General features: G+C 26.0%; 1 protein-coding gene across 2 annotated transcripts in view; it reads left to right on the top strand.

The window, feature by feature from the left end:
* Positions 1–26325, top strand: part of LOC136077022 (zinc metalloproteinase-disintegrin-like berythractivase) — a 95991-nt gene that overhangs the window by 49186 nt on the left and 20480 nt on the right. For both annotated transcript variants that reach the window (XM_065791317.1, XM_065791318.1), the window contains exons 14-19: positions 5670–5727; positions 9197–9293; positions 9383–9451; positions 15916–16026; positions 21685–21765; positions 21848–21898. In XM_065791317.1, the coding sequence (XP_065647389.1) occupies positions 5670–5727; positions 9197–9293; positions 9383–9451; positions 15916–16026; positions 21685–21765; positions 21848–21898 (467 nt within the window). The remainder of the gene's footprint in view (positions 1–5669; positions 5728–9196; positions 9294–9382; positions 9452–15915; positions 16027–21684; positions 21766–21847; positions 21899–26325) is intronic.

The raw sequence follows: 26325 nt of genomic DNA, 5'->3' as shown, positions 1-26325 counted from the left end.
TTAGAAATAACTTCAGATTCCTCTGGAAGTTTCTGCTTGTACTCTCTTTTGGCCAGAGGAGTCATCACATTCCCGCTTACTATACAAAATTAATAAAATACTATGACAAATTTCCATCAGACACAATAGTAGATGGTGTGGGGTCTGTTATTGCGTTTTTCGAGTACACTATATTCAGAAACTAACTAATTAAAAAATACGCTATATTCAGTATCTAACTAATTACTGTTATTAAATAAGGCGCCACTTTCCGTGACGCCTTGATCCATCGTTTAATAAAACGACGGAATAATGCGAATGTCACTAATGAAACACAAGGTATCCTGAGAAACTTGATAATTTTTTTTTAAATTATTGATAATGTCTCAATTGACCTTCCTCCATCAATATAGGAAAGTAACAGTTTACGTTTCAAACACCTGAAAGTTGTCATTTTAAAAAGTAATCGAAGTATTTCCACTGTAAATTTGTTGCAGTGATATAAGTTTTTCAACTTTGTATATATTATTTTTTAAATGGTGATTTAAAATGCAAAAAAAATAGAATGTATGTCCATCAAAATTAATTCTCAATAAGTAATTGACAAAAAAACTTACGCAAAACTATTGTTATAAACAGGTATAGTCTGAAACCACGATAAAAAGCAATTTTCTCTTTTCTGACTTTTATCACTTTTTTTATCTATAACTTTGGAAACCACATGTATCTGCACCTGATTTTTAATAAATCATTTTTATAGACACCTAAGCTATAAATCAATTATAAAAATGAAGCGTGGGGAAATGTGGGCGACTGCCAAAAATAATAAGATTTTTTATTTTCTAGCTAAATTTATAGTTCAATTAATTATAAGTAAACAAAACCATATAATCAAAAATAAAAGTTGTTCTAATATCTCTACAACACAATGCTTTCAAAAATGTATAATACTTTATAATTATTCATAAAAAGTTTTATAGAAAATAACTTTTGAAGTGATAAAGCCAATAAGTTTCAATTGAACATTTACAAAAATATGAAATAGTAAGGCTTCAAAAATTATCTTTATACATAAATCTTACATAAAATTTGCTGAAGTTCCAACATTATATCAGATTAACTATTAAACTATTAAAAAAAATTAAGATATAATTTCAGTAATGAAATTGAAATTTGCAAAAAAAAACATTTATTGTAAGTTTTTGTACTATTTTCCACAGTGCACTGCACTAATAACACCAATATAACGTCCACTGCACTAATAACAACAAAATAACATCCACTGCACTAATAATAGCAACATAACATTCACTGCACTAATAACAACAATATAACATTCATTGCACTAATAACAGCAACATAACATTCACTGCACTAATAACAACAATATAACATTCACTGCACTAATAACAGCAACATAACATTCACTGCACTAATAACAACAATATAACATTCACTGCACTAATAACAACAATATAACATCCACTGCACTAATAATAGCAACATAACATCCACTGCACTAATAACAGCAATATAACATTTACTGCACTAATAACACCAATATAACATCCACTGCACTAAACCAATATTATGTCTAACAGGAAAAATTAATAGATTTAATCATGTTTCATTCGTTCAACAAATAAAGCTTATTTTAAAAAGTTCATTAAATAAGTAAATATATAAATTTTTATATTTTTATAAAATCTTTTTCTTTTTGCAAATCTTTTTGCAAATCTTTTTGCAAATCTTTTATAAAAGATATATTAATTTAAGAATAATCCTGAGGATTGATTAACCAAATATATTGTTTTATTTTTAATTGTATTATGAATATTTTTTAGAATTTAGTGAAAAATTATACAGATGATTTTTTGCTTGTCGGATAAAAAATACTTTGATATCTTAAAAAAATCCACATTGACATTTTATACTGAAACTGTTATGAAATAAAGGCACGTAAAATAAATTATGCAGTCTACAGATTGCCGCATATATTATAAAGACTTCAAGAACCAATTAAAAATAGAGAATGCAAACTTCAATTAAAATGGCAACTTTAGTTTTATTGGTATGCAGTTTTAATCAATAAAACTTTTTATTTATAACATTTTCTTTGATATGAACACAACTTGTCTTTGCACTTGGGAATCCCTTTAATCAAAAAAATTATTATTACCAAGTTGTTTCAATATATGGTTATATAAAAATGAAGTAGAAAAGAATAAACCAAAAAGCAGAATAAAATTCATTTGCAAAATTCGTTAAACCTACTTTCTCGTTGTGAACCTTGTTTAAATTTGGCTGTTTCATTTTGGATCTGGGTTTTAATGGCTGTTATCCTTTAATTTGCGAAGACTTCAATAGTTACATGTTTTACCCGAGTATATGCTCATGTATCATTTCACCCTAATGTTGTGAAATCAAGTTTGAATCCCCTGACTATACTCTTATGTGTTTTTGCCTAGCATCTCTTCACTCGATCATTTCCTGTTTATTCTTTATTGTTCTCCTTTTTCTCAAGATTCTTTCGTTATTGTTTCTAACCAAATTGTCCAAGTCCTTTCTTTTTATCCCTTCACCTTCATCTTTAAGGCCCTTATCTCTTCACCTTAAAGTCCTTTGTTTTTATCCCTTCACTAAATGTTGTTATTGGTGACTTTAATGCTCATCACACTAAATAGCATGGCTCTTGTATCACTAACTTTGCTGAATTTAAAGCTCAAAATATATTTTTTTCCCAATCTCATACTCAGTTAGTTAATTTTTCCGGACAAGTCTAATCATTTATCTCTTTTTCTTGGTTTGCATTTTTTCTCTTACCCTAGCTTGTACTCAGTTTCTATCTTCTTCTTAAGGTGGTTCAGATCATGTTATGAACAACTTCTTTATCACAATTACCATATCATCTCACTTTTTACTATTACCTTAAAACTGACTGGAATTATTTTTGAGGTTTTCTTCATGACAGTACTTGGACTGATGTATTTTGTCTCTCTTCAAAAAGTTATATCTCTTTTAGAATCTCCTAAACAAGTATTTAAGTTTTTATACTTTTTCGTTGGTTTTAAGTCAAGTCTCACTTTACCCCATGGTTTCTTCTTTCTCTTGTTTCTAATCATGAATATTTCTTTTATCTTTTCCAGAATAAAAAATGTGTTTTTATTGTTGTGAAAAATTAATGCTAAGAGGTACTCTTAGGTGCTTAACCCCCTCCTCCCATTTATTAATTTCTACTTGTTATTAACAAAAAAAGCTGATAAGAATAAATACTTTCAGTGTAATTAGGCTTTAAAAATCGTTGACGTTTAAAAAAAATTAGTTATTTATTTATTTCTCACCATAGTATAAAACTTATTTAATCATATAAATTTCTATTGAAATTATAGTGATACAGCTGTTAAAAATGTGCATTTGGCCGCAAGTCACACTAGAATTAAATTGTTTGTTCATGAAAAACTGTAAAACAAAAAACCATCATCATCACTAAGTTCTCTGAATCTATCATTCACTAATATTCATGGTCTTCGAAGTAATTTTTTTTCTGTTCATGGCCTACTTAAATTACACAGTCTGATTTGTTGCATTTTCTGTAAAAAATTGAGACCAGTTTTTTTGGCTAATGTATAGAAATGTATTGAGTTCTTGTTATGGTTAAGAGTCTTGTTAGCACAATAAATGTTTTATTCTTATTTTATTGAAATGATTAAATCATAGTTAGAATTTCTTTGAGTACTTACATTATTTTGTACTGGATTTTTTGCTAATTAATTGCCTGCTTCAGTTTATTTCAATAACACAGAATACTGAAATAGGTTTCCAGATAGCTATGTATCAACATCCTTCTAAACAACAAACATACATGCTGCTAAGATTGCCTAAAGCTCTCTATGGAAAATAATGTCAAAGGGTTGTTATTTTGTATTTATTATAATTGAAATTATAAGTAGAAATATCTTTAACTAGGAATATTTATTTGGTCTTTGTCTTTTTTTGAATTCTTTCACTTGATCTTTCCTTACTGAATATGTAATTTCTTTTTGCAAATTGTTATAAAAAATATTATTAACAATGTGAGATTATATTATATTTGATTATCCACTTTTAGTGATTTTCACTAGTAAAATAAACACTGCTATAAGAAATCTTTTAAATTTGTTCTGCAAATTTTTAATTGTTTGATTAATATAGGAGAAATAACATATAGTATTCTAAAAAGATGACAAATAAAATCAGAGGTTGAATTGGATATGTAGGTTCTCCTCTGTATAAAATTTATTGATCATCATCAAAATCTTTTTAATATTGCATATTTCTAAAAGACTCACAAAAAAGTCTTCTACTGGTCATTTAACTTACTAAAACCTAGCTCAAAAGGATCACTTTGTAAACTGGTTGTAAAAACAAATGTATAGCCTTCTTCAAGCAAATCATTTATAAGAAATACAGTTGATTGTTGTGTTGAAATTAGAGCATGAGAAGTTTGTTTGGTTAATGTAAAATGTTAATGTATTTGCATAACATATTAAATAAATACATAAACATTTTGTTTATGTATTTACATTTTGATTGAATTTCAATACAGTTTGCAATTTCTCTATAAAGTGTGGGTTTGTTATCACCTTTCACAGCAGCATTGCTGAGTTGATTGGATGAATTAAGTTTCTGCTTTAAATTAAGTGTGATAAATAACTTATAAAATAATGATGAAAACTGTGCTGCATTAATTCTTTTAGGAAAATAACTTAATATTGCAGCTGCAGTTGTTTCGTCATATATTGCCAATGTAAGGTTGACAACTTGTTTGTTGTTTCCAAGTTAAGTGACTTGATAATTAATTTTTCTTGCTTTTTAAATCTAAAAGTTCCTGTTTAGTAATTGATCTTTTTATAAACTTTATGAAATATATTCCCTAAAATGTAACCAGCAGTAACTTTAACTTAATCTCTTGAAAAGTGAAAAAGAAGGGGAAAACATATTTTTTTGCACTCAACAAGTTATTCCTATAAGTTTTTTATTTTCTATATTTTCTATGTTTCTATATATTTTTTTTTCTATATTTTTCTTTTCTATATTTTTTACGTTTCTATATTTTTTATAAAATGGAGTATATCATATTATTAGTATGCTTTAAATACTCTTTTAAAAAGCAGTATGATAAATAAATAGTTTTCTATCTCTAGCATATGCTTAATAAAACTTTATAAATGCATAAACATTGGTAAAATAGTTGTTGGTAAAAATAGCTAATATTTTAAATGCAGTTTTGTGCCCCGATTTAATACACTCATCGATTTCTTTTTTCAAACATAAATCTGTTATGCAAACTTTAGGCTTTCAAAACATAAGAATAAGTTTTTGAAGCCCTACAATCATAGCACTTCTTTACAAAGATTATTTTCTCAATCTTCGCCAAATTATTTACCACTTTGATATTGGGCTGCTTTTACATCTTAATGTAATGCCAGTACATCTTATCCACAAGAAGAAGGCAATCACTTAATACACAATTTTTGTCAATGATTTTTCTAACATACTAGAGATTTTAATTTGTAATTATCACCACTGTGAAACCATATTAATTTTAACCAAGTTAAAATTAATATGGTTTCACAGTGGTGATAAAGTATAAAAATTATTTGTTATACTTTAAATTTTATTTAAGTACTTTGAATTTTTGTATTTTTTAGATAAATATTGTGAGTGTTTATCACCAAGAGGATGTTTTATGGGAAACAAAGGCACCAGGTACATATTTAAGACTAAATATTATTTTTTGCTCATTTTTACTATGTTTTTTTAAAAGTGATTTTTTTACAAACTTCAAAATTAAATTTATGAAAGTATTCAAAAAGAATATTCACAATTACTTTTAAAACATAAAAACTAATTTTATAACATTTTTTATGTGAACCTTGTTCTCATATTTAAACTAAAATGCAGCGGGTTGAATTTTGATAAAAAAATTTAATTTTTCTCAACTTTACTTTTCAAACTCGTCGCCTTTTAAAGATCTCTTTAAAAGACGAGGAGTTTGGTTTCTGCTATAACTTGTTTAAAATTTACTATAAATGCAATCTAACTCAATACAGTTTAAAATGGATAGGTCTAAACAAGTTGAATAAATATCTTCAACAAGTTATTAATTCTTTATACAACACTAGTCTTGAAAGAGATTAACTAACAAACTTTCTCTTAACCTAAAGTTATATCTCAATGCTCTTTTTAATGGTAAATAAAAAACGATTCAATTAACAACTCAATGAAACATATATCAAAAATACTTTTTTATAATAAATCAATGTATCAACCATCTTGATTAACATGAATCTTGCTTAAAGCTAAAATAAAGTTGTTCAGAATTTGTTTGTTAACTCTTGAAGATTAGTATATGTTGCTCCTCCTAAGTGTGGTGATATAATTTCATTATTAGATTGAAAAGTTGATTTGTGAATTTATTATAAATTGAAATAACAATAAAAGTATATCAGTTATAAAAAAGTTTATTAAGTTAAAAATCATATATATATATATATATATATATATATATATATATAAATATATATATATATATATATATATATATATATATATATATATATATATATATATATATATATATATATATAAAGTGTAAAACAAAACTTTTAAGCATTAAAAAAATATACAATAAAATAAAATATTTTAAGAATTAAGTATATATATATATATATATATATATATATATATATATAAGTATACTTAATTCTTAAAATATATATATATATAGTATATAAATTTTAAGAATTAAGTATATATATATATATATATATATATATATATATATATATATATATATATATATATATATATATATATATATATATATATATATATATATATAAATAAAGTGTAAAACAAAACTTTTAAGCATTAAAAAAATATACAATAAAATAAAATATTTTAAGAATTAAGTATATATATATATATATATATATATATATATATATATAAGTATACTTAATTCTTAAAATATATATATATAGTATATAAATTTTAAGAATTAAGTATATATATATATATATATATATATATATATATATATATATATATATATATATATAAAGTGTAAAACAAAACTTTTAAGCATTAAAAAAATATACAATAAAATAAAATATTTTAAGAATTAAGTAAATCAAAAGTTTTCAGTTTCATTTTAAAACATTTTTTAAATTGTTTATGCAACACAAAGATCATTTTAAAACACATTTTTTGAATATAAGACATTGTAAACAAAGAGTTGCAATGTCTTTAAAATGCATTTTAATTTAAAATTTAAAGCATTTTTATTTTAAATTTTGTTTTCTGAATTTTTTAACTTTGGTTTTAATGTACTATATCCAATTTTATCAATTTTTTTAATTAAAAAAACAAAAACAAACAAAGATAAAAATTATAATTTTTAGTTATTACATACTTTAAAAAAAAACCATTATATACAATAGATTGGGTAACAGATCAATCTATCTTTACATTACACCAACAGATTTTCTGTTAAAATAATAGATTAAAATTTTAACAGATTAAAATCCGTTAATATTGGTCTGATAAAATTAAGGATTTTAACATTTTGGTTAATCAAAATTTCGTTAAACAAAAAAACAAAATTTGTTTGTAAAGTATGATCTTTAAAGTAGTCAAAACCCAAAATTTTTTTCCTTTAAATCAGATTTTTCTAGTGCTATAGTTGCCTTTACCTTTTTTTATTGTCAAGTTCGTTTTGTGGATCTCAAAATCAACTATATTCTATCATTATGAGAGAAACAAGACTATATTTTCAGATTCTGAATGTTTTGAATTGCTTCGGTTCCAATTTTTAGCATCCTAATAAAAATTGAAAATTTTTTTTCACACTTAACCACCCTCATATTAGTTAAAAAAAATTAATTTATTACACTAGTATAATGGATATTCCGTTGAAATAAAGGAATTTAAAATAAAGGAATTTAAAAATATTTTCATTAAAAAGAGTTATACTAATACACATTAGTCTTGAACATTATAGTAACAATAATTAACACTTATCTGACACAATACAGTAACAATAACAATGTCAAGAAACAAATAATTTAACTGTAATACCTGAAAGTTATTCAACCCAATGAAGTAAAAATAAGTTCGTCTATATCTTTAAAAAAAGATTTGAATTAATGTTAGGGTTAGTATGTATGTTAAGAAGTAGTGATAAGATTTAACTTTTCCACAAAACGATCTAAAAAAAAGTCTTTTTCTTAGTCAAAAAAAGCACATTTTTTTATAGTATAAAAATTACCCATGAGTCTTTGAAAGAAACAGAGAAATTCATTGAATCAACAGGGTTTTGAAGAATGTGTAAATAGTTGTTAATTTTTGCTTGTTTTGGTAATGGATTGCTCCATTTATTTAACGATGGTTTGCAATCCATTATGTTTTCTAATGGGCTGTTTTTAGAGGGTAGTAATTTGTTATAATGGAATAGGACTGTACCTATCTCGTTTTAAAATCTAAGTAAATTTTAGTTCTGGTCATAAAAAGTTAGTTCCATACAAATGTTTTTGTTGCAAATTTTCAAAAAAATTAAAAAAAAATGAGCAGCTTTCCTAACTGTCATGGCCACCTTGATCTTGAGAAGTAAAAATGATACAAAAAAAGCTTCTATCAAAGGACACTCAACTATAACTTGCTTCTAAATATATTACCCTCACCAGACACTGAGTTTATTGTATAATAACAATTATTGAACTTAGGCAAATGACAATTTATCTCATTGCAATGCAGCAAACTTATCATCATCATCATTTAACTTCATGTACAATTGCATTGCAAATAATGAAACCTTAAATATTTAACCAATACACCAGAGAGGTGAGCAGCTTTTCCTAAATGGACACACTGAATAGGTAATTTCTATTCACTATAGATTATAAACTTTGCTTTCCCATAAACCTTATTCACCGCAGATAAGCTTTCTCACTTTGTTTCCTGCATATAAAGTTTCATTATTCCAATTCTCTTTTCTTTATTCTGACTCTTCATTTCACAACTTCATCTTAACAACATTAAAACTTTATTAAATTGATTTAAAAAAAGTTAAAATTGTAATTGTTTAGAAAGAATTGAAGCGTTTATTGCTTTGTTTCTTTGTTTCAATTTTTTTTTTTTTTATTTCCTCTCTTTATTTTTTTTGTTTAAATTTTAGAACAGGCAGGCCTGGTTTCTCGACCTGTAATATGGAAGAGTATATAAATATGGCTTCGGAAAATCGTTATAGTTGTCTTGAAGATATCCCTACTTATGTATGTATTTTTAATTTTCTAGATTTAAAATTTAAACTTCTAGTTTAAACTACTATAACTTACTATGGGTAAAGTTAATTTTTATTTAGTCAATGACAAAAGTATGTGGCAATGGAATTCAAGAAGAAGGTGAAGAATGTGATTGTGGAACATTAGAGGTTTTTATAATGTTGTTTAAAAAAAACATATTCCTATACAGTTTTCCTTTGTCCCTTAGAAGTTGATTAATTTAACCATAATAATTGGTAATCATCATTAGATTTTTCATGATGTGTAGGTTATGATTTAAAATGTGTGGATTGTGATATATTAGAAAAATGTCAGTGTTTTTTTTTGGAAATTATAACTTTTATTACAACTTACTTACAAATAAACAACTGTATTATAGCTTACTTGACATAACTAAATAAAACTCAAATAATAAAATGTAATATTTGATAATATATTTTTTTGGCACCATTAATTTTGTCAACAGTAGAAAAAGAAGATGAAAATCTGTATCGATTGTCAGAAAGTTGTTGGATCAACAGTGGTCAAAGCCATCTTTAGAGTTTGAGACATAGAATGTTAGACTTGCCATTGTTACTGACTCTATAATAAATTCTCTAAAAGTTTCTAAAAGCTTCTGAGATGTACAAGATTTTATATTCTAAGAACTATAGACCTTAACATTTGACAATAATTTTTTTAACTGATTTCAAGCAATAATAAAAAATGTGTGTTCACAAGAGAATTGTTCTGGTAAAAAGATGAATGCAAGGATTAGAAATACCAGCTGCACGAGGCTTAAGTTAAAAGCATCAAGAAGGTTTAAAAGCTTCCATGCATTGTTGAGCACATAATATTAGGTTGGGAGTGCAGACAAAGTAATCAGCCCAAGAACCATTACAAAAAAAAAAACACTAAAAGAATCCGTCCTAACCACTAAAAGAAAGTCAGTCTTAAGGTAGATTACTACTGTTAGTGGGATGATAGAGTGACTCTGATGAAGTATTATGAAATAAAAATTTTAGTGAGATAATGGCATCTTCTTCTCACCAATAAAAGAACAAGAAGAAACTGAACATAAGTTAAGGCCAGAGAAAAAATACAAATCAAGGTGTAAGTGATATAAGCTGTGTGCTAGGATTATCTTTTTCCAGATATTTCTCAACTTTTAGTTTTTCCAGATATCCAAAACGTTTTCCATACATACAAGTTAAGGTATATATTTTTGTAATATACTTTTTAACCTTTTTTACTCATCACTCATACAAGACTAAGACAATTTTGAAAAAAAATTAGAAACATTCCAGCTAAAAGCAAAGAGGAAAACATATTCCGGATTTTACCGGACATTTTACTAAAATAATTTTCCGGATTTTCAAAATACAGTCTGGATGATCTATGTGTATAAAAAACAATTTACAAAACAAATTATTTGCTTAACTATCTGAGTAAAAGAGTAAGAAAGACAAATATTTTGAACTTTAGTGTAAGCGGGATCTGTGGTACTAATGCCAAACTAGTGTGATGAGTAAATCACCATCAACAACAAGATCACCAGAAATAACATTAAAAAGAGTGCAGCCTTGGAAAGAAGGAGAGTCATAAATTACAAAAAGAAATGTTATTGAGTAAAGAGGTATTAAATGCACATACAGAATAATCAGAGGATTCAATCCTGATTTCATAATAAATTAGTGAATTGATATAATGCTATATTAATTATATTCCTAAACCAAGCATTTGACTATTGGAGTCTTTGCGAATTAAATGATAGTAGCCATCAACACTGAGATTTAAAGGTGATTGGCTGAATTCTAAAGGTAAAATAATGAATTTAAAATAGTTTCATAAATAGTGTTTAGTCAATTTTGATTGAACAGATAAAAAGTTATTTTCGTCTGTTGAAACAAATAAATAGCAATAAGCTATTTATTTGTTTTAATCCAGCTAATACACCTAAATTTGTTACACAGAATTTTTTATATTGCCTTGACAATTCACAGCAAAAGCACTAATAGGGACACCATTTATGCACAAAATGGCGCTAATGATCTAATATTTTATTTGTTAATGTAATCAGCATAGTTAAAATCTAGCACAATGTTTAGAAAACCGTATTACTATCTGGCTTTAGTACCATTAAACTAAGTTTTATACATGTACTCTCATTAAGAGATAACAGAAAAAGTTGTATAGTAACCTAAAAGGTACAAGTGAATGTAGAGATCATATTCATCATCCTAAGCGGAAACTATGAAACACATATACACTCTAAATAAGTTTCAATGACAGTTATTACAATAAGATTTGATGACAGTTATCACAATAAGATTTGTAGGACTTGACGACCTAAGGTTTGACCATAAGAAAAAAGAGTTGCTACCAAGAAAGTGCAAGTGAAAACTAATGAGTAGAATCTAAATGATTGAACATTCATCATTCTAAGCAAGAAACAATGAAACAGAGATACATCTATGCCAAATTATTAGGTATAAAAAGAATGCAAATCTGGTCAACAAAACATCTAGGAAAACTTTTACAAGTTAAATTTGTTTTTATTAAGACACCATCTCTAGCCTTTACTTAACCATGAGTCCTAAAACAGGAGGTTGTTCTAAGTCAGAGTAAACTTCTCTTAGGTTGTACTAGATAACATTTTACTAGTATCAGGATGATAGTTTTGGTCTGATGAAATAGATTCTGATTGTATAAATTAAAATATAAGATTTGTTGGCATTAGTTTTAAAGGGGCCAACTTACCAAGGAGGTATTTGAATTATCATTTTAAAAATTTACCTAGAATGCGTAGGCTAAACAATATTTTATAATGAGCCTATGTATTTTTGTTTCACATTAAGTAATCTACATTTGATCCAACTGAACATGAAGACCAATTAATTTGCTTTTTTAGATTATCACAAAATTATTTAAATTGCTCAAGATATTTTGTAACTTATTATTGGTCATATGAGTTGTTCTCGTTCATTTTCTTGCCTTTTTATTTTTATTTTACTGTTGTGAAATAATTTGTTTTTTTTTTAATTTCATTTTATATAATTTTATAAAAGAACTAACATTTCGCTACAAATCAATTTCGAAAACTTTTAATGGCACTTGATACAATGTCAATAATTACAAAAGACTCATAAGTCTTGATGGCAGTTATCACAATAAGACTCAAAAGTACTAAAAAGTACTTAGAAAGTTCTAAATACTAAAAATATATGCCAATAACTATAATATTAAAACAATTTAAGTTTCATACACAGAGTGTTAGTATTTAGAAGTTCTACACAGGGTGTTAGTATTTTGTTTGGTAGGATGTTGGTATTATGGTACCACTTTTATTAAATATAAACATTTAATTATTATATTAAATTAAAAAATTATGTATAAACATACTAAACAAAGTTTTAACAAGAAGTTGTTGTAAAACTTTATTTCATTTTAAAATTTGGAACTGCAGCTATACACACAGAAGCAATAATAATAGTACTAGCCCAGAAAGAATCATAAGTTCTGCTGCCAAAAACCTATATACTGACAACAATGCACCTGCCTCTTCAAGGCCTAAACTCAACACCTATGTCAAGTGCTTAAATAATCATGATAGTCAGCCTCCCAAGCTAAGTATTTGTTTTAAAAATATTGCTATTGATCCCCCAAAAAAATTTCGTCAATTTTAGTTGTTAATGCCCACCATTGCTAAACAAAGTCGACAAGCTCAGGTTAAAAAACAACAATAATAAATTCAACATACTAGTTATTAGTGAAATCTTGCTTGACTCAACTATTCCTAATAGTTTAGTCGGCTTGAGTGACTATTCTCTGCTAAGAAAGGATAGAAATAAAAATGGTGGTGGACTGGTAATCTATTTCTGTTCTATTTTTGAATTTTGTCAATTGGAAGTGAAAGTTTCCAATTTATTGAAAACAAATATTCTTGCATTCAGGTTTCTAGCCCTAAACATGCTTATCATTGCTGTTTATCATCCATATTGGGGCATCTATCTATCTAAAAACTTTGAAATTGTTACAAGCTTGTATTGATCAAAATCTTTTTAATTTTGAGAGACTTATACTGTGTATAAGTCACATTAATGACATTAAAATAAGGGGACATTAATACTCTCCGAAATTATTATAAAGGTTTTCTTATTTCTTATTTGCTTAGTCAACTTTTACCATTTTCCATACTCTCGATATCATTGCCAAAAATGTACCTGAGCTGTACAACATTGCAAAAAAACTCAGCTGACTGGGCCATTCTGATCACTGTACAGTTTTGTAGGTCTCTTTTAAGGTGTTGCCTTCCAAATTGTGGAAGATTTCTATAAGAAAATTCACCGCTAAAGCTCTTGCTGTTTTTTATGATCAACATTCTTTCAAAATTATGATAATTATTTCGGTCAAAGTTATTTCAAAGTTATGATGATTTTGATTCCATGGTTTCTTGTTGTAGCAAGTATTTATATGAAATGATTAACATATATTACCCTCTTCAACCCGCTAAAATAAGAAGCGACAATTTTTCTTGGATAACTGCTCAATTAAAGTTCTAATGAGGGACAAAGATTGTGCTTACTAAAAAAAAACATCAGAAGTATATTGCCCTGAAAAAAAAACTAGCAACAGCAATAACAAGATCAAAGCAATCGCATGGTCTTACAAAATTTAATAAAGATTCTACTATCAAAAAGAAACAGAATGCCTTTAACAATATTATAAAGCCACGTGAAAAACCTTAAATTTTTACTCTCTCAGAAGCCATTTCATTAAATGATATCTTTGCAAAAGTGTTCAAACCAGAAGATATAGATCAATTTGATATCACTAAAAAGAAATATGATCCTGTCACATTCCATGCAACTAGTGAACATGATGTCTACCTAAAAGTAACAAAAATTAAATCATCAGCTAACGGACCAGATGGTACACCTGGAACAATCCTAAGAAATCACGCCACCATTTTGGCTGGGAACCCCCCATCCCCTCCATTCCCTCCCTAACACTAATCTACATTCAAAGGTTTGCCCAACTCAAGTTTCCATCTGAATGGAAAAAAAATCTCATAATTCTCATTATAAAAATTTTTTTTTATCTTTGCAGCACTGCAAAGATATTAGAGAAGATTGCATTCAATCGCAGTGGTTAATTTCTTCCCTTCAGAAAAAGTTTAATCTTTCTTAATTTGATTTTGTGTCTGGTCCTTATAACAGTACAAATAACGCTCTACCAATGGTAGTTATTTGGACCTTTTTTTCCTGTGGTCTTCAAAGTTCCTTGAACCAATACCACTAGTAGAGTTCCAGAAGAGTCTGTGCGTAATGAAATAATTTGCAGGAAAAGGTTAATAATTTGCTAACTCAGTCATTAAGTGCTAAAATGCATGTCAACAACGCAAAAACTTATTTGATTTCTCCTCAGAAGGTTATAAGGGTTTGCCAATACTTGTTGCAGGCAGTAGGTTTCAAACCCAACTTTTTCACTAACTCCTCGGTGTGACCTTACAAAATGACCTTGAGTGGAATACTCATTTCAAAAACATCCATCAGAAATTTAGTGCTGGAACGTCTGGTATCCATTGCCTAGTCTTTTTGCATATGGCTTACACTAAGCCTGTGTTTTGCAATATTTCTATTGCTCGATTCATGAAATTTTTGACCATAGAGAAACATGCAGCAATCATATGTAACAAGCACCTATGTTCAAATCAGCCCTCAAAATGTCTTGAAGGCATCTGCCTCAGAATAATCAAAAAAGTTGCTGATTAATCTGAGGCAGATGTTTGCAGATTTAAATTGCAGATTTTTGTAAATTCATATAAATAACTAGGGATTGTAAAATCTTTAGCGGGTTTTTGTAAATTCTTATAAATACCTAGATATTGTATATATTTATAAATGAAATAATAACTATAGTAAATATTAAATCTAACAATGTTTGAACAAGTCCAAAGTCTAGTCACACAACCTAAATGGATTTGATAGTAAATTGTGTTTTAGATCTTTGAAATAGATATTTAGCATGAGGTGTACATCCTAAAAATATAGCATGTGGTGCATTTTATGAGGATTACATACACATCTAAAAATGCGTGTATTTGTAAATTTGATCTTTTGATTCAATGTAGGTTTTGCATGTAGCTAGTTTTATATGCTTAATTTATATACTTTCTTTGTTGTATTTGAAGATCTCAATTCTTCCATATTTTTTAGATATTGATTTTTTCTATAGTTAAACTTGTAGATACATTAATTTTTATAGAAACAATTTACTTGAAAAAATATTGCATAAGTTATGATTCATTTGAAATTCAAAATAAGTTTTAAACTATATTTAAAAAATAATTTTTGTTGTTGCAATATTTTAGATTTCTTGGATGTTTTTAACTTTATGTTTGTACAAAGCTTAATCAGTTTTAAACTACATATGTTTCATAAGCTGATTTTGAGTTTTTCATTTATTTATATTTCTTTTATACTTAATTATACACTGGTTTTAAAAATGTAGTTAAAACATGAAGTAAATATAAATTATTAGAAAAATTGTCTTCTAAACCTAATTTTTGAAGTTTTTATGTTCTTTAAATTTATTTAGTCAATATATTTTAATATATGCTTTGAATTTTTAGATGTGTAAAAGAAAGGGTGATGATTGTTGCGAACCACATAACTGTGTTTTGAAAGCCAGCACACAATGCAGTCATTTAGATAATCCTGATTGTTGTAGTTCATCCTGTTTGGTAGTTATTTTTTTACTAACTTCAACATTTTTTCCTAACTTACTGCTTGCCCAAACTAAAACTCTTTGTTCAATTATACACACCACTGCCTACATGTGCAAATAGTTCATTCAGTGACTGTAACAATAAAATTTGAAATAAAATAGGTAAAGAAAAGTAAAAAAAAAGAGAAGATATGCACATTTAAAATACCTCCCTATATATAAATAAAAGTGGATTTATATATTCATTATTAATAATAATAATAATAACTATTTATTGCTGAAATTTAACAAAATAACAATTAAAATAATTTATAACAAAAATTTTAATGCTTATAATGTTAAACAAAAAGTGTGCAATTAGCACACTCTATATATAAACCGGTGACTTTATGTTTGCATTTAATATATTTGTATAACTTTTTTTGAATACTTTCACTGATTTAGATAGTGCAATAGATAGAGGAAGCCAACTCTATACAGTGACTTTTCTAGTAGGCCTAAAACTCTCTATTAATGGACAACATTCTTTTATTAATTCCTTTTTAAATAGAATTTGATGCAGGTTGTTCCACTAAGTCTTCCTGTTTTATTGTTATTTTTGGCGTAGATGTACTTTTATTAAACCGTGGACAATTTTGAAGCAGTCAATTAAATTTTCTCTTGACCTACGAGTTTCTAGCATTAATTATTAACCTTTTTTAATTGTAACTCATAAATTAGTTGTAAGAAGCTTCTTGTTCAAGTTGCTCTTCTTTGAAATACTTCAAAAGATGATATATTGAATTTTTTTGATGGATTCCAGATTGGTGTTGCACATTCGAAAATTTGAACAAAGGATTTATATGATATTTTAGCAATTGAGATGGTGTAGAATTCAAAAGTGTTTAATTAAACCTAGCATTTTGTTAGCTCTGTTAGCGCAGTAATTGATATGTTGGCTGTATTTTCCATCAGTATATTTAATAATGCCTGGGTCCTTTTTTTAAATTGGAAACTTCAATTCTAATTTGTATGTTATGATCGTAGTCTAAGATAGTGTATTCATAGATAAGATTTTTTGGATGTCTATTCTGTTGTTTTATTATAGGTACTCAAATGCATTAGTTTGCATTTACTTACATTAAGTTTGATTTTCCATACGTGACATCATTTGGCTATTTTATCTATATCATTTTCTAATTCATTTCTTAGTTTCTCAATTTCATCTAGTTCAAGGTCATTTATGAATATTGTGAATAAAAGCAGTCCAAGTACTGATCTTTGTAAAACTGTCCGATTTAATTTTTATGGATGTTCATGTAATACAGTGTCGAATGCTTTTGCGAAATCAGTAGACAAAATGTCAACTGGATGTTTGTTATGTAAAGGTGAACTAACAAAGTCTTGACACTCAATTTTGTGACAACTCTTTGGCACAAAACCATGCTGTTGGGACATGATAAGATTAGTTGTTATTAAATTTTTTATCATGGAGTCATGAATTATACTTTCTTATTCATTTACTTATGACTGAAAAAGCAAAATTGGCCTGCAATTACTTGCAATAAGTGGACTACGGGTTTTATGTAGTGACCTAATGTTTGCCTGGCTCCATTGCCTCAGTTTGAATTTGAATTAAAACTTCTCATTAAAATTATTTTTATGACATTTTTAATGGCGTTTCACAGTTTTTTAGAACATATAGACTTATGCCATCAATTCCGATTGATTTGTAAATATTTAAATTTTCTAGTTTCTGTAATAATGCGGTTTCACAAAAACTAAGATCTGCGTTATCATTTGCTTGACTTAAGGAACGGTTCTCAAGTTAAGAAAGTTCATTATTTTTATTACTTATGAAGACTGATTGAAAATGTTTGTTAAATATATTAGAAATCATCTTATTTGGTTGTTGTTGGTGTTTAAAATACTGTGTTTGTCAAAACAAAAATTAAATGACGCTCTAGTTTAGTTTTTGTTTTGATTTATCATACGAAAAGAAGTTTTAAGTTAGTTTTTTTTCTTATTAATTAATGACAATACGAATTTCATTTTTTTTATTCTTTATATGCTTAAGTAATTTTTTGCATTCTTTTTACCATTTTGGTGCATTAATTTTTTGCTTGTTTAGTGTTTATAGTGTTATAGGAATATATAATCTACATACTTCTTCATATATTAATAAGCTTCTTTGTATATATATAAATATATATATATGTAGAATATATAGAATGTATATATATGTATGTATCTATGTATGTATATATGTATATACATGTATGTATCTATATATGTATATATGTATATACATGTATGTATCTATATATGTATATATATATATATATATATGTATATATATATATGTATATATATATATATATATATACACACACACATACAGAAGTACTAAAATTGCATAAAAGCCTTTTTATGCACTTTTAATACTTCTGCCTTGAGAGCATAGTGACATCATTTCAATAACCATTCTTTATGACTGTGATCCAAAACAGTCTGATTCAAGGGAAATTCACCACTAGATTATAAAAGTCAATTATTTTAAAAATAAAATGTGTAATATAAGAATTTGATTTTAATGCAACAACACTATTATACTACTATTTATTACACTATTATTATACTAGTTATACTAAAACATAAGTTGAAAGTAGGTAACAACAGGCATAAGCTTAGATATTTCACATAGACTTTCTATGTTGTATATATGATAACGGTATCTAAATATCATAATGGTAAAAGCTACTAATATACACCAAACATTGTAAAAGCAAAACTGCTATCAGCATACATTTCATATTTAATGGTTGAGTGAGATTTCTTTTAACTAGTTTAATTTATAAATTCATCAAATGTGATACTATCAAAGCATCCTTGTTAGCAAATATGGCAGATACAGATTTTCTTGGTTTCGGTAAAGCTAACATAAAACTTTTTCCAGCAAGCACTAAGCCGATATGATGCAGGTTATAAAATACCTTTTTAAAGCAATTTTAAAATGTAATAGAAAAAGGTCACATTTAAAAAGACATTTATTTTTTATTGGGGTCAACTTAAATCTTTAATACAATCTCTAAAAGTGGCGCCATTTTTAGAATTGTATGTAAAAATGGCGCCATTTTGATTAGATTTTGTCCCCAAGAACTCATAAAATTAGTGCTAAAAGCAGGAACTTTAGATATAGAAACTCTCATAGGCCTTCCAGAAGTACTGCAGCTATAAATAAAACAATTAGCAGAAGAAATTCAAAGTATTGGATGAAGAATATGCAATTTTAAGAAGCAGTTTGTAGATAAACAATAAACACTAAAAAAATTTTGTGCATTCTGCGCCAGATTGGACAATTTTTTTGCGAATTTTATTCACATCTACTCAAAGTAAGAAATACATTAGCAATTTATTGCCAAAATTCACAGGCTTGTGTTCACACATTAATTATTTGTTGCTTGTGACAAAACTTTTTAACTTTTGGCATTCCAGAATAAATGTCAGGTTCTAATTCTTAATTATCAGGTTATAGTATATATATTTAAAATTAAAGTTAGAAATTAAATAGAAATTATTTTTTTCAACTAGCAAACTAGAATTTAAAAACTCTGATAAATGAATAACAGTAATAAATAATCTTCCAACTTCAAATTGTACAGTGTAACTAAATAAATTTTTTGACTTCTAATAAATTGTGTTATTCAAAAGAACTCATTATGTTTGCACTACATAAACACCCCACAGATCAGCCCATGGTGAAAGATACCATACTTTCAAGTATTTTCAACTTACTTTTCTGGCATAAATGTATGTGTGTGTGTGTATATATATATATATATATATATATATATATATATATATATATATATATATATATATATATATATATATATATATATATATATATATATATATATATATATATAGATACATGCATACATACATACATACATACATACATACATACATACATACATACATACATACATACATACATACATACATACATACATACATACATACATACATGTATGATGACTGTTATAGTTTAAATAGTCATGGGTGTTAGTTTCTTTATAGTAAATGTCTGTTTGAATTTTATTATAATTTTCAAGAATGATTGTTATGTCTAAAAAGTTAATTACACTGTAGGTACTACCATTTTTTATAAATTCCTTTCCAATAGATTTTGAAAAGGAATTTATAAAAAATTTTTTATAAATTTCTTTCCAAAATCTATTGGAAAGGAATTTATAAAAAATGGTAGTACCTACAGTGTAATTAACTTTTTAGACATAACAATAATTTTTGAAAATTATAATAAAATTCAAACAGACATTTACTATAAAGAAACTAACACCCATGACTATTTAAACTAACACAGTCATCATCCATTTCACATTAAAAAGAATATTCCTTATAATTTAGCTAAAAGAATAATTGTTTTTACATCTAATTATGAAATCAAAAAATTACGCCTAATCGAACTAAAGACATGGTTAAAAGATTGCGAATACCCTGATGAAATTATTGAAAAAGCATTTCATAATGCAAAACTACAAGAACCAGCACCAAAAAAGGAATCTAAAGAAATATTTCCTTTAGTGACAACATTCTATAGTAATCTCAATTGCCAACCTTTTATAAGAGAAGCTAACCATTTGCTCAAAGTATCTTATAATGAAAGAATTAAAAATGTTTTTTCTAATATTCACCCGGTATTAGCTTTTAAACAACCTCCTAACTTACTAAGAAGACTTACTTCTTCAAATATTGAAGTAACTAGTAAGAAGATCGGCATATTCAAATGCAAAGATGTTCGGTGCAAAATTTGCAAACTATACCTTCAAGAAGTAGATAAGTTTAAAACATTTAACGGAACCATTTGGAAAGTGAAAAGTCACATCACATGCAACAGCAAAAATGTAATCTATTACCTAAAATGTTTAACATGCAAAAAACAAACATATACTGGTAAAACTAATAATTTAAGATTACGTATAAACGGACATATTTCTAGTTGCAGAACTGGCTTATCAACTGATCGATTTGACAACCATGTTTATACTTGTCAACGTGCCCACGAAAGTGTAATTGAACCTTTTTTCCAACTTTTCGTCTTTCTTGAGCTTAAACGAAAGTTTTTTGTTATCATATGAAAAGCATTTGCACAAACAAAAACATGATACATTTAATTGATATTTCCTGTATATAATTACAATTCAATCTTTAACAATCAATAGTTACCCATAGCAACAATATAAAAATTAAGTTATTTTTGTTTTTAATACAAATATCTTGTATAATACTAAAAACAGCACTACTGATAATTATTTGAAAGGTAGTGCTCTAGTGCTAATAGTTTTAAAATATATATAAAAAATATTTTGTATTGGTAATTTTGTTTGGTAATTATATTGTTTTTAATAAAAACATTGTGAGAAAAAATTACTGGATTTTCTATTTGTTTCACTGTTCTGACTATTTTTGAATTTTTATATATATATATATATATATATATATATATATATATACATACATATATATATATATATATATATATATATATATATATATATATATATATATATATATATATATATATATATATATATATATATATATAATATATATACATATAGATTTATATGCATGTATATCATAACTTATAAAAATAATTTTTTGATTTTAGTTCAGAATTCAAGGAACTTTATGTAGGGAAGCAGCCAATGAATGTGATTTGCCAGAGTACTGTGAAGGAGATAAAGCAACTGTAAATACAGTTTTTTATGTGAATGTTTATATTATCATTTAAATGTACATATGTATAAAAACAATACTGCTATGACATTTAGTGTCCAAAAGACAGATACCTTCGCAATGGATATTCATGCAAATCAACAAAGGTATTCACATTACTTTTATATCTTGATATTTGATTTACAACTAAGCTAGTTTGGATATTTGTCAGATTTCTGTTTATTTAATTTAGACTTTTTTTATGTTATTAAATGCTATCTGAGATGTTTAATTGCCTTACAAAGATAAAATTAAAAAAAAAGTATAACAGATAAAGTTGAAAAAAAGAATAAAATACAAATTATTTTAATTCCTTACTTTTAAATTTTGTAATTAGTGTTATTTTCTTTAAAAATATCTTTATTTTGCTAATTCTACTCATTATATTTATTAATAATATAATTGTTCTTAATTTAAAAAACATTGTGATTAAAGAAAAGTTTGAAGAAAATAGATTTTATATCAAAAAATAATTCTACATAAAAAAAAACTCCACAACAGTATATAACTCTGTCAATTATTTTGTTGTTTTGTTAAATTATCGCATTGACCTTTTATTTATTTATTTCAATATTTTTTACATAACAAAAGTAGACAGACAGTTGCGTAACATAACATAGTTGCATAACATAACATAGCTGCATAACATTTCTTCCGATGAAACCTAAGACTATAATAAAATTTTTATTCATTAAATTAAAATAAATTAAAATAAATTTTAATTTATTCATGTGAATAAATTAAAATTTAATCACATGTATATTGTTAAGATGTATTTGCTTAAAAAGTTTCGACGAATTATTAAATTATTATAGTTGTTGTTTGTGTCGGCATAAAACAGCAACACAATCACTTAATGCAAATGGACACTATCTAGATTGTAATCACCAAGGTAATAAAAGTATGAAAGATTTCCATTTATATTTAAAAATATAACGGAAATATAAAAAAATTTGGCAAAAATAGCAAATTTATCCATACAAAATAATAATTCCAGTGAGAAAAAATATACAATTTTATGTGAGAAACAAAAAACATATATATTGAGATTAGATAAAAATATTAAGTTTTTTTAAAAAAAAATTACAAAAAAATATTATATTTAATATGTAAAGTCCTTATAAAAGCAGTTTGAATTATGACATTGTTTTATAGCTTTTAGTAAATGGTATCAGGATTATCAAAACTTTGTTTTGGCTTTTGAAAAATGATCAATATTCAGAACATTTCTAAACTTCTGGATGTAGGAATTTTCATCATTCTAAAAGACATTTTTCCATTGATCCAATGTTCTCAATGTATGATCTCTTCCCCATTTAAACTGTTTTTGTTTATTTACACATTTTAACAAAGCTTTTTGACACGCTATAAAACCATTTAGTTCAACTTTATGTAGTCATCTCTTGACCACACACACTGATACTGGAGTTTTTTCTTTCTTTATTCAATTCTACTTTAATCATAGTGGCTGGAAGTGGTCTAATGCGTTTGCTCGTAACTACAATGTGTTTATCTTCCATCTTTGTTGTCCATCTCGGCCTTCCTGTGTGTTTTTTATTCAAGTTCAGCCCTGTTGTTTTCAATTGTGTTAACGTGTATATTACACTTGGCTTTTCAGGTATTTTCTGTCTTTTTGCTATTTTATCACAGTACCATTCTTTAGATAAAATCTAATTTTTTGCATGTAGTTCAATTGAGTATTCTGTTCTTATTTTCTTATTTTGACTCATGTTTGCACAAGTCTTGCTAAAAAAAAATTCAATATCAAGTTGTTAGTATGTGTACAAAATTAGCAATTATATTCAGTAATTACACATAAAAAACCTGTCTACAATATATATTCAGTAATAAAACTTATATTTTGTAATAGATATTATTATATGATTAATTATTATTACATAATATTTACAAAATTAAGAAATTAATTAAATTAAAACAAATTTCAGGCAATGCGGATTCGAGACATTCACATGACGAGGCAAAAATTTTTGCTACAATAATGAGCACGATCAAAGACTTTTGCACACTAGTGTATATATATATATACACACACACACACACACACACACACACACACACACACACACACACACACACACACACATATATATATATATATATGTACACACATATATGTATAATTAAACAACTTTAAAAAGTATTCTACACAATCGAGTGCTCAATGTTCTTAAAAGAACAGAGCAGTTATATATTAGTAGAAAAACACTTAACAAAAATTTTTTCCATTTAACACTGTGTTTCATCAACAAAGATTCATCAGAAATGAATGATCAAATTAATAAAACTTCAATTTATACCAACAATTAAATTGCAGGAAGTTGCAAATGTCTTAACTACTGTAAATTTTCACACATTTGTGGAATTTGCTGACACTATTATAAAAAGAATTCTTTAGAAATGATTACTTATGCTATTTTTTTTAATGTTTTTTTAAAAAGGGTAGTTAATGTAAATATTATTTGAACTCATTTATTTTTATAGTTTTTTAGGAGAAACTTATTTTCGTGCCTACATTTAGAAATTAATTCCGATCTTTTGTTTAATAAGCATATAATAAGCATTCCGATCTTTTGTTTAATAAGCATTTAATAAACAAAACAAAAGATCGGAATTAATTTCTAAATGTAGGCACGAAAATAAGTTTCTCCTAAAAAACTATAAAAATAAATGAGTTCAAATAATATTTACATTAACTACCCTTTTTAAAAAAACATTAAAAAAAATAGCATAAGTAATCATTTCTAAAGAATTCTTTTTATAATAGTGTCAGCAAATTCCACAATTGTGTGAAAATTTACAGTTGTTAAGACATTTGCAACTTCCTGCAATTTAATTTTTGGTATAAATTGAAGTTTTATTAATTTGATCATTCATTTCTGATGAATCTTTGTTGATGAAACACAGTGTTAAATGGAAAAAATTTTTGTTAAGTGATTTTCTACTAATATATATATATATATATATATATATATATATATATATATATATATATATATATATATATATATATATATATATATATATATATATATATATATATATATATATATATATATATATATATATATATATATATATATGCACATATGCAAATAATTTTTAAATATATTATACAAAATAGAGGTTCAATGTTTTTAAAAGAACTAAACAATAATAAATTGATAGAAATTCACTCATCAAGTTTTTTCATTTTACACTGTGTTTCATCTATAAAGACTCATCAGAAATTTCTGATAAGTTATTATAGATAAAACACAGTGTAAAATGAAAAAAATTTGATTAGTGATTTTTTTCATAATTTATACATATATATTATATATTTATGTGAATATATATGCATATATAGTTAAATACATATTTATATATATATAATATATATCAGTTCCAGCTAATAGCTTAGAGTTCAAAAATATATATTTGAACTCCAACCTTTGGACTTCAAATATATATATTTTAAGATATATATGTCTTCAAAATTGGCATCTGGTGTAGAAACTAAGAGCTTTGGAATCCTCTAAATTTGGGGTTCTATGTAAGTGGATTAGGGGAAGGACGGATCCTAAAAAAAGTGTTCAATAGAGTTATGGGGGGGGGGGAGGGAAGGGAATATATAATTAATATTAAAAGTGTGCTCTAATTTTTGAAAATTTATTAATTTATACAATTTTTTATACATTAAAACTTTTTAATTTATAAAGAGGAGGGGAGAGGAGGTATTTCAAAAGCATACATGCTTTTCAAGGGGCTTCTTAAAAGTATGCATGGCAACAGGGGGAGGAAGGTCAAATTTCTAAATTTTGGCATATTTACTTTATGGACGATCACTTACTACATATTAGCTATAACCTAATTCTATTTTATGAATTCATTATCATAAAAAAGACTTTTTAGAAATAATATTTTTTAGAAGTTCTTTCTTTTTGATGATAACTAATATCATTACTGTTATCTTTGTTATTCTCTTTTCGATAGCTCTTTTTTTTCTTCATTTTATAAACACATATTAATAAACAGTATTATTTTATAATTTTATACAATTCTTCTTCGACATATACTACATTTAAAATAAAAAAGTATATTACTAAAGACTAATAGATTAGATACAAGTACAATAATAAATTACAATTAGATACAAGTACAATAATAAATTAGATCAAGTACAATAAAACAAGTCTCAATACTTTGAATTCCCAAAAAAATCAGTATTCGCTTGTCAACTCATTTAGAACTTCATCCTTTCAAGTTTCTTACTTCTCATTAACAACAACAACAACATCGACAACAACAAAAGGAAGAAAAATTAAAAAAAAAGATTTTATGTTACTGCAAAGTGACTCAAATAAGTATTTGAAATAAATTCGAATTAAATTGAAATAAAAATATGTCAACTTGTTTCTCCGCGCAGCGGCCTTGTTCGTCAAGGTTCGTGTTTCGGAGTTATAGAGTTGAGAGAGGGTTATAACCACTATTAAGTAGCCTCCTCATCTGTATTGGCTTTATCAGCCTTGAGGAG

This window comes from Hydra vulgaris, chromosome 02, assembly GCF_038396675.1.
Source record: "Hydra vulgaris chromosome 02, alternate assembly HydraT2T_AEP".
Classification (NCBI taxonomy): domain Eukaryota; kingdom Metazoa; phylum Cnidaria; class Hydrozoa; order Anthoathecata; family Hydridae; genus Hydra; species Hydra vulgaris.
This window is presented reverse-complemented; position numbering and strand designations above follow the sequence as displayed.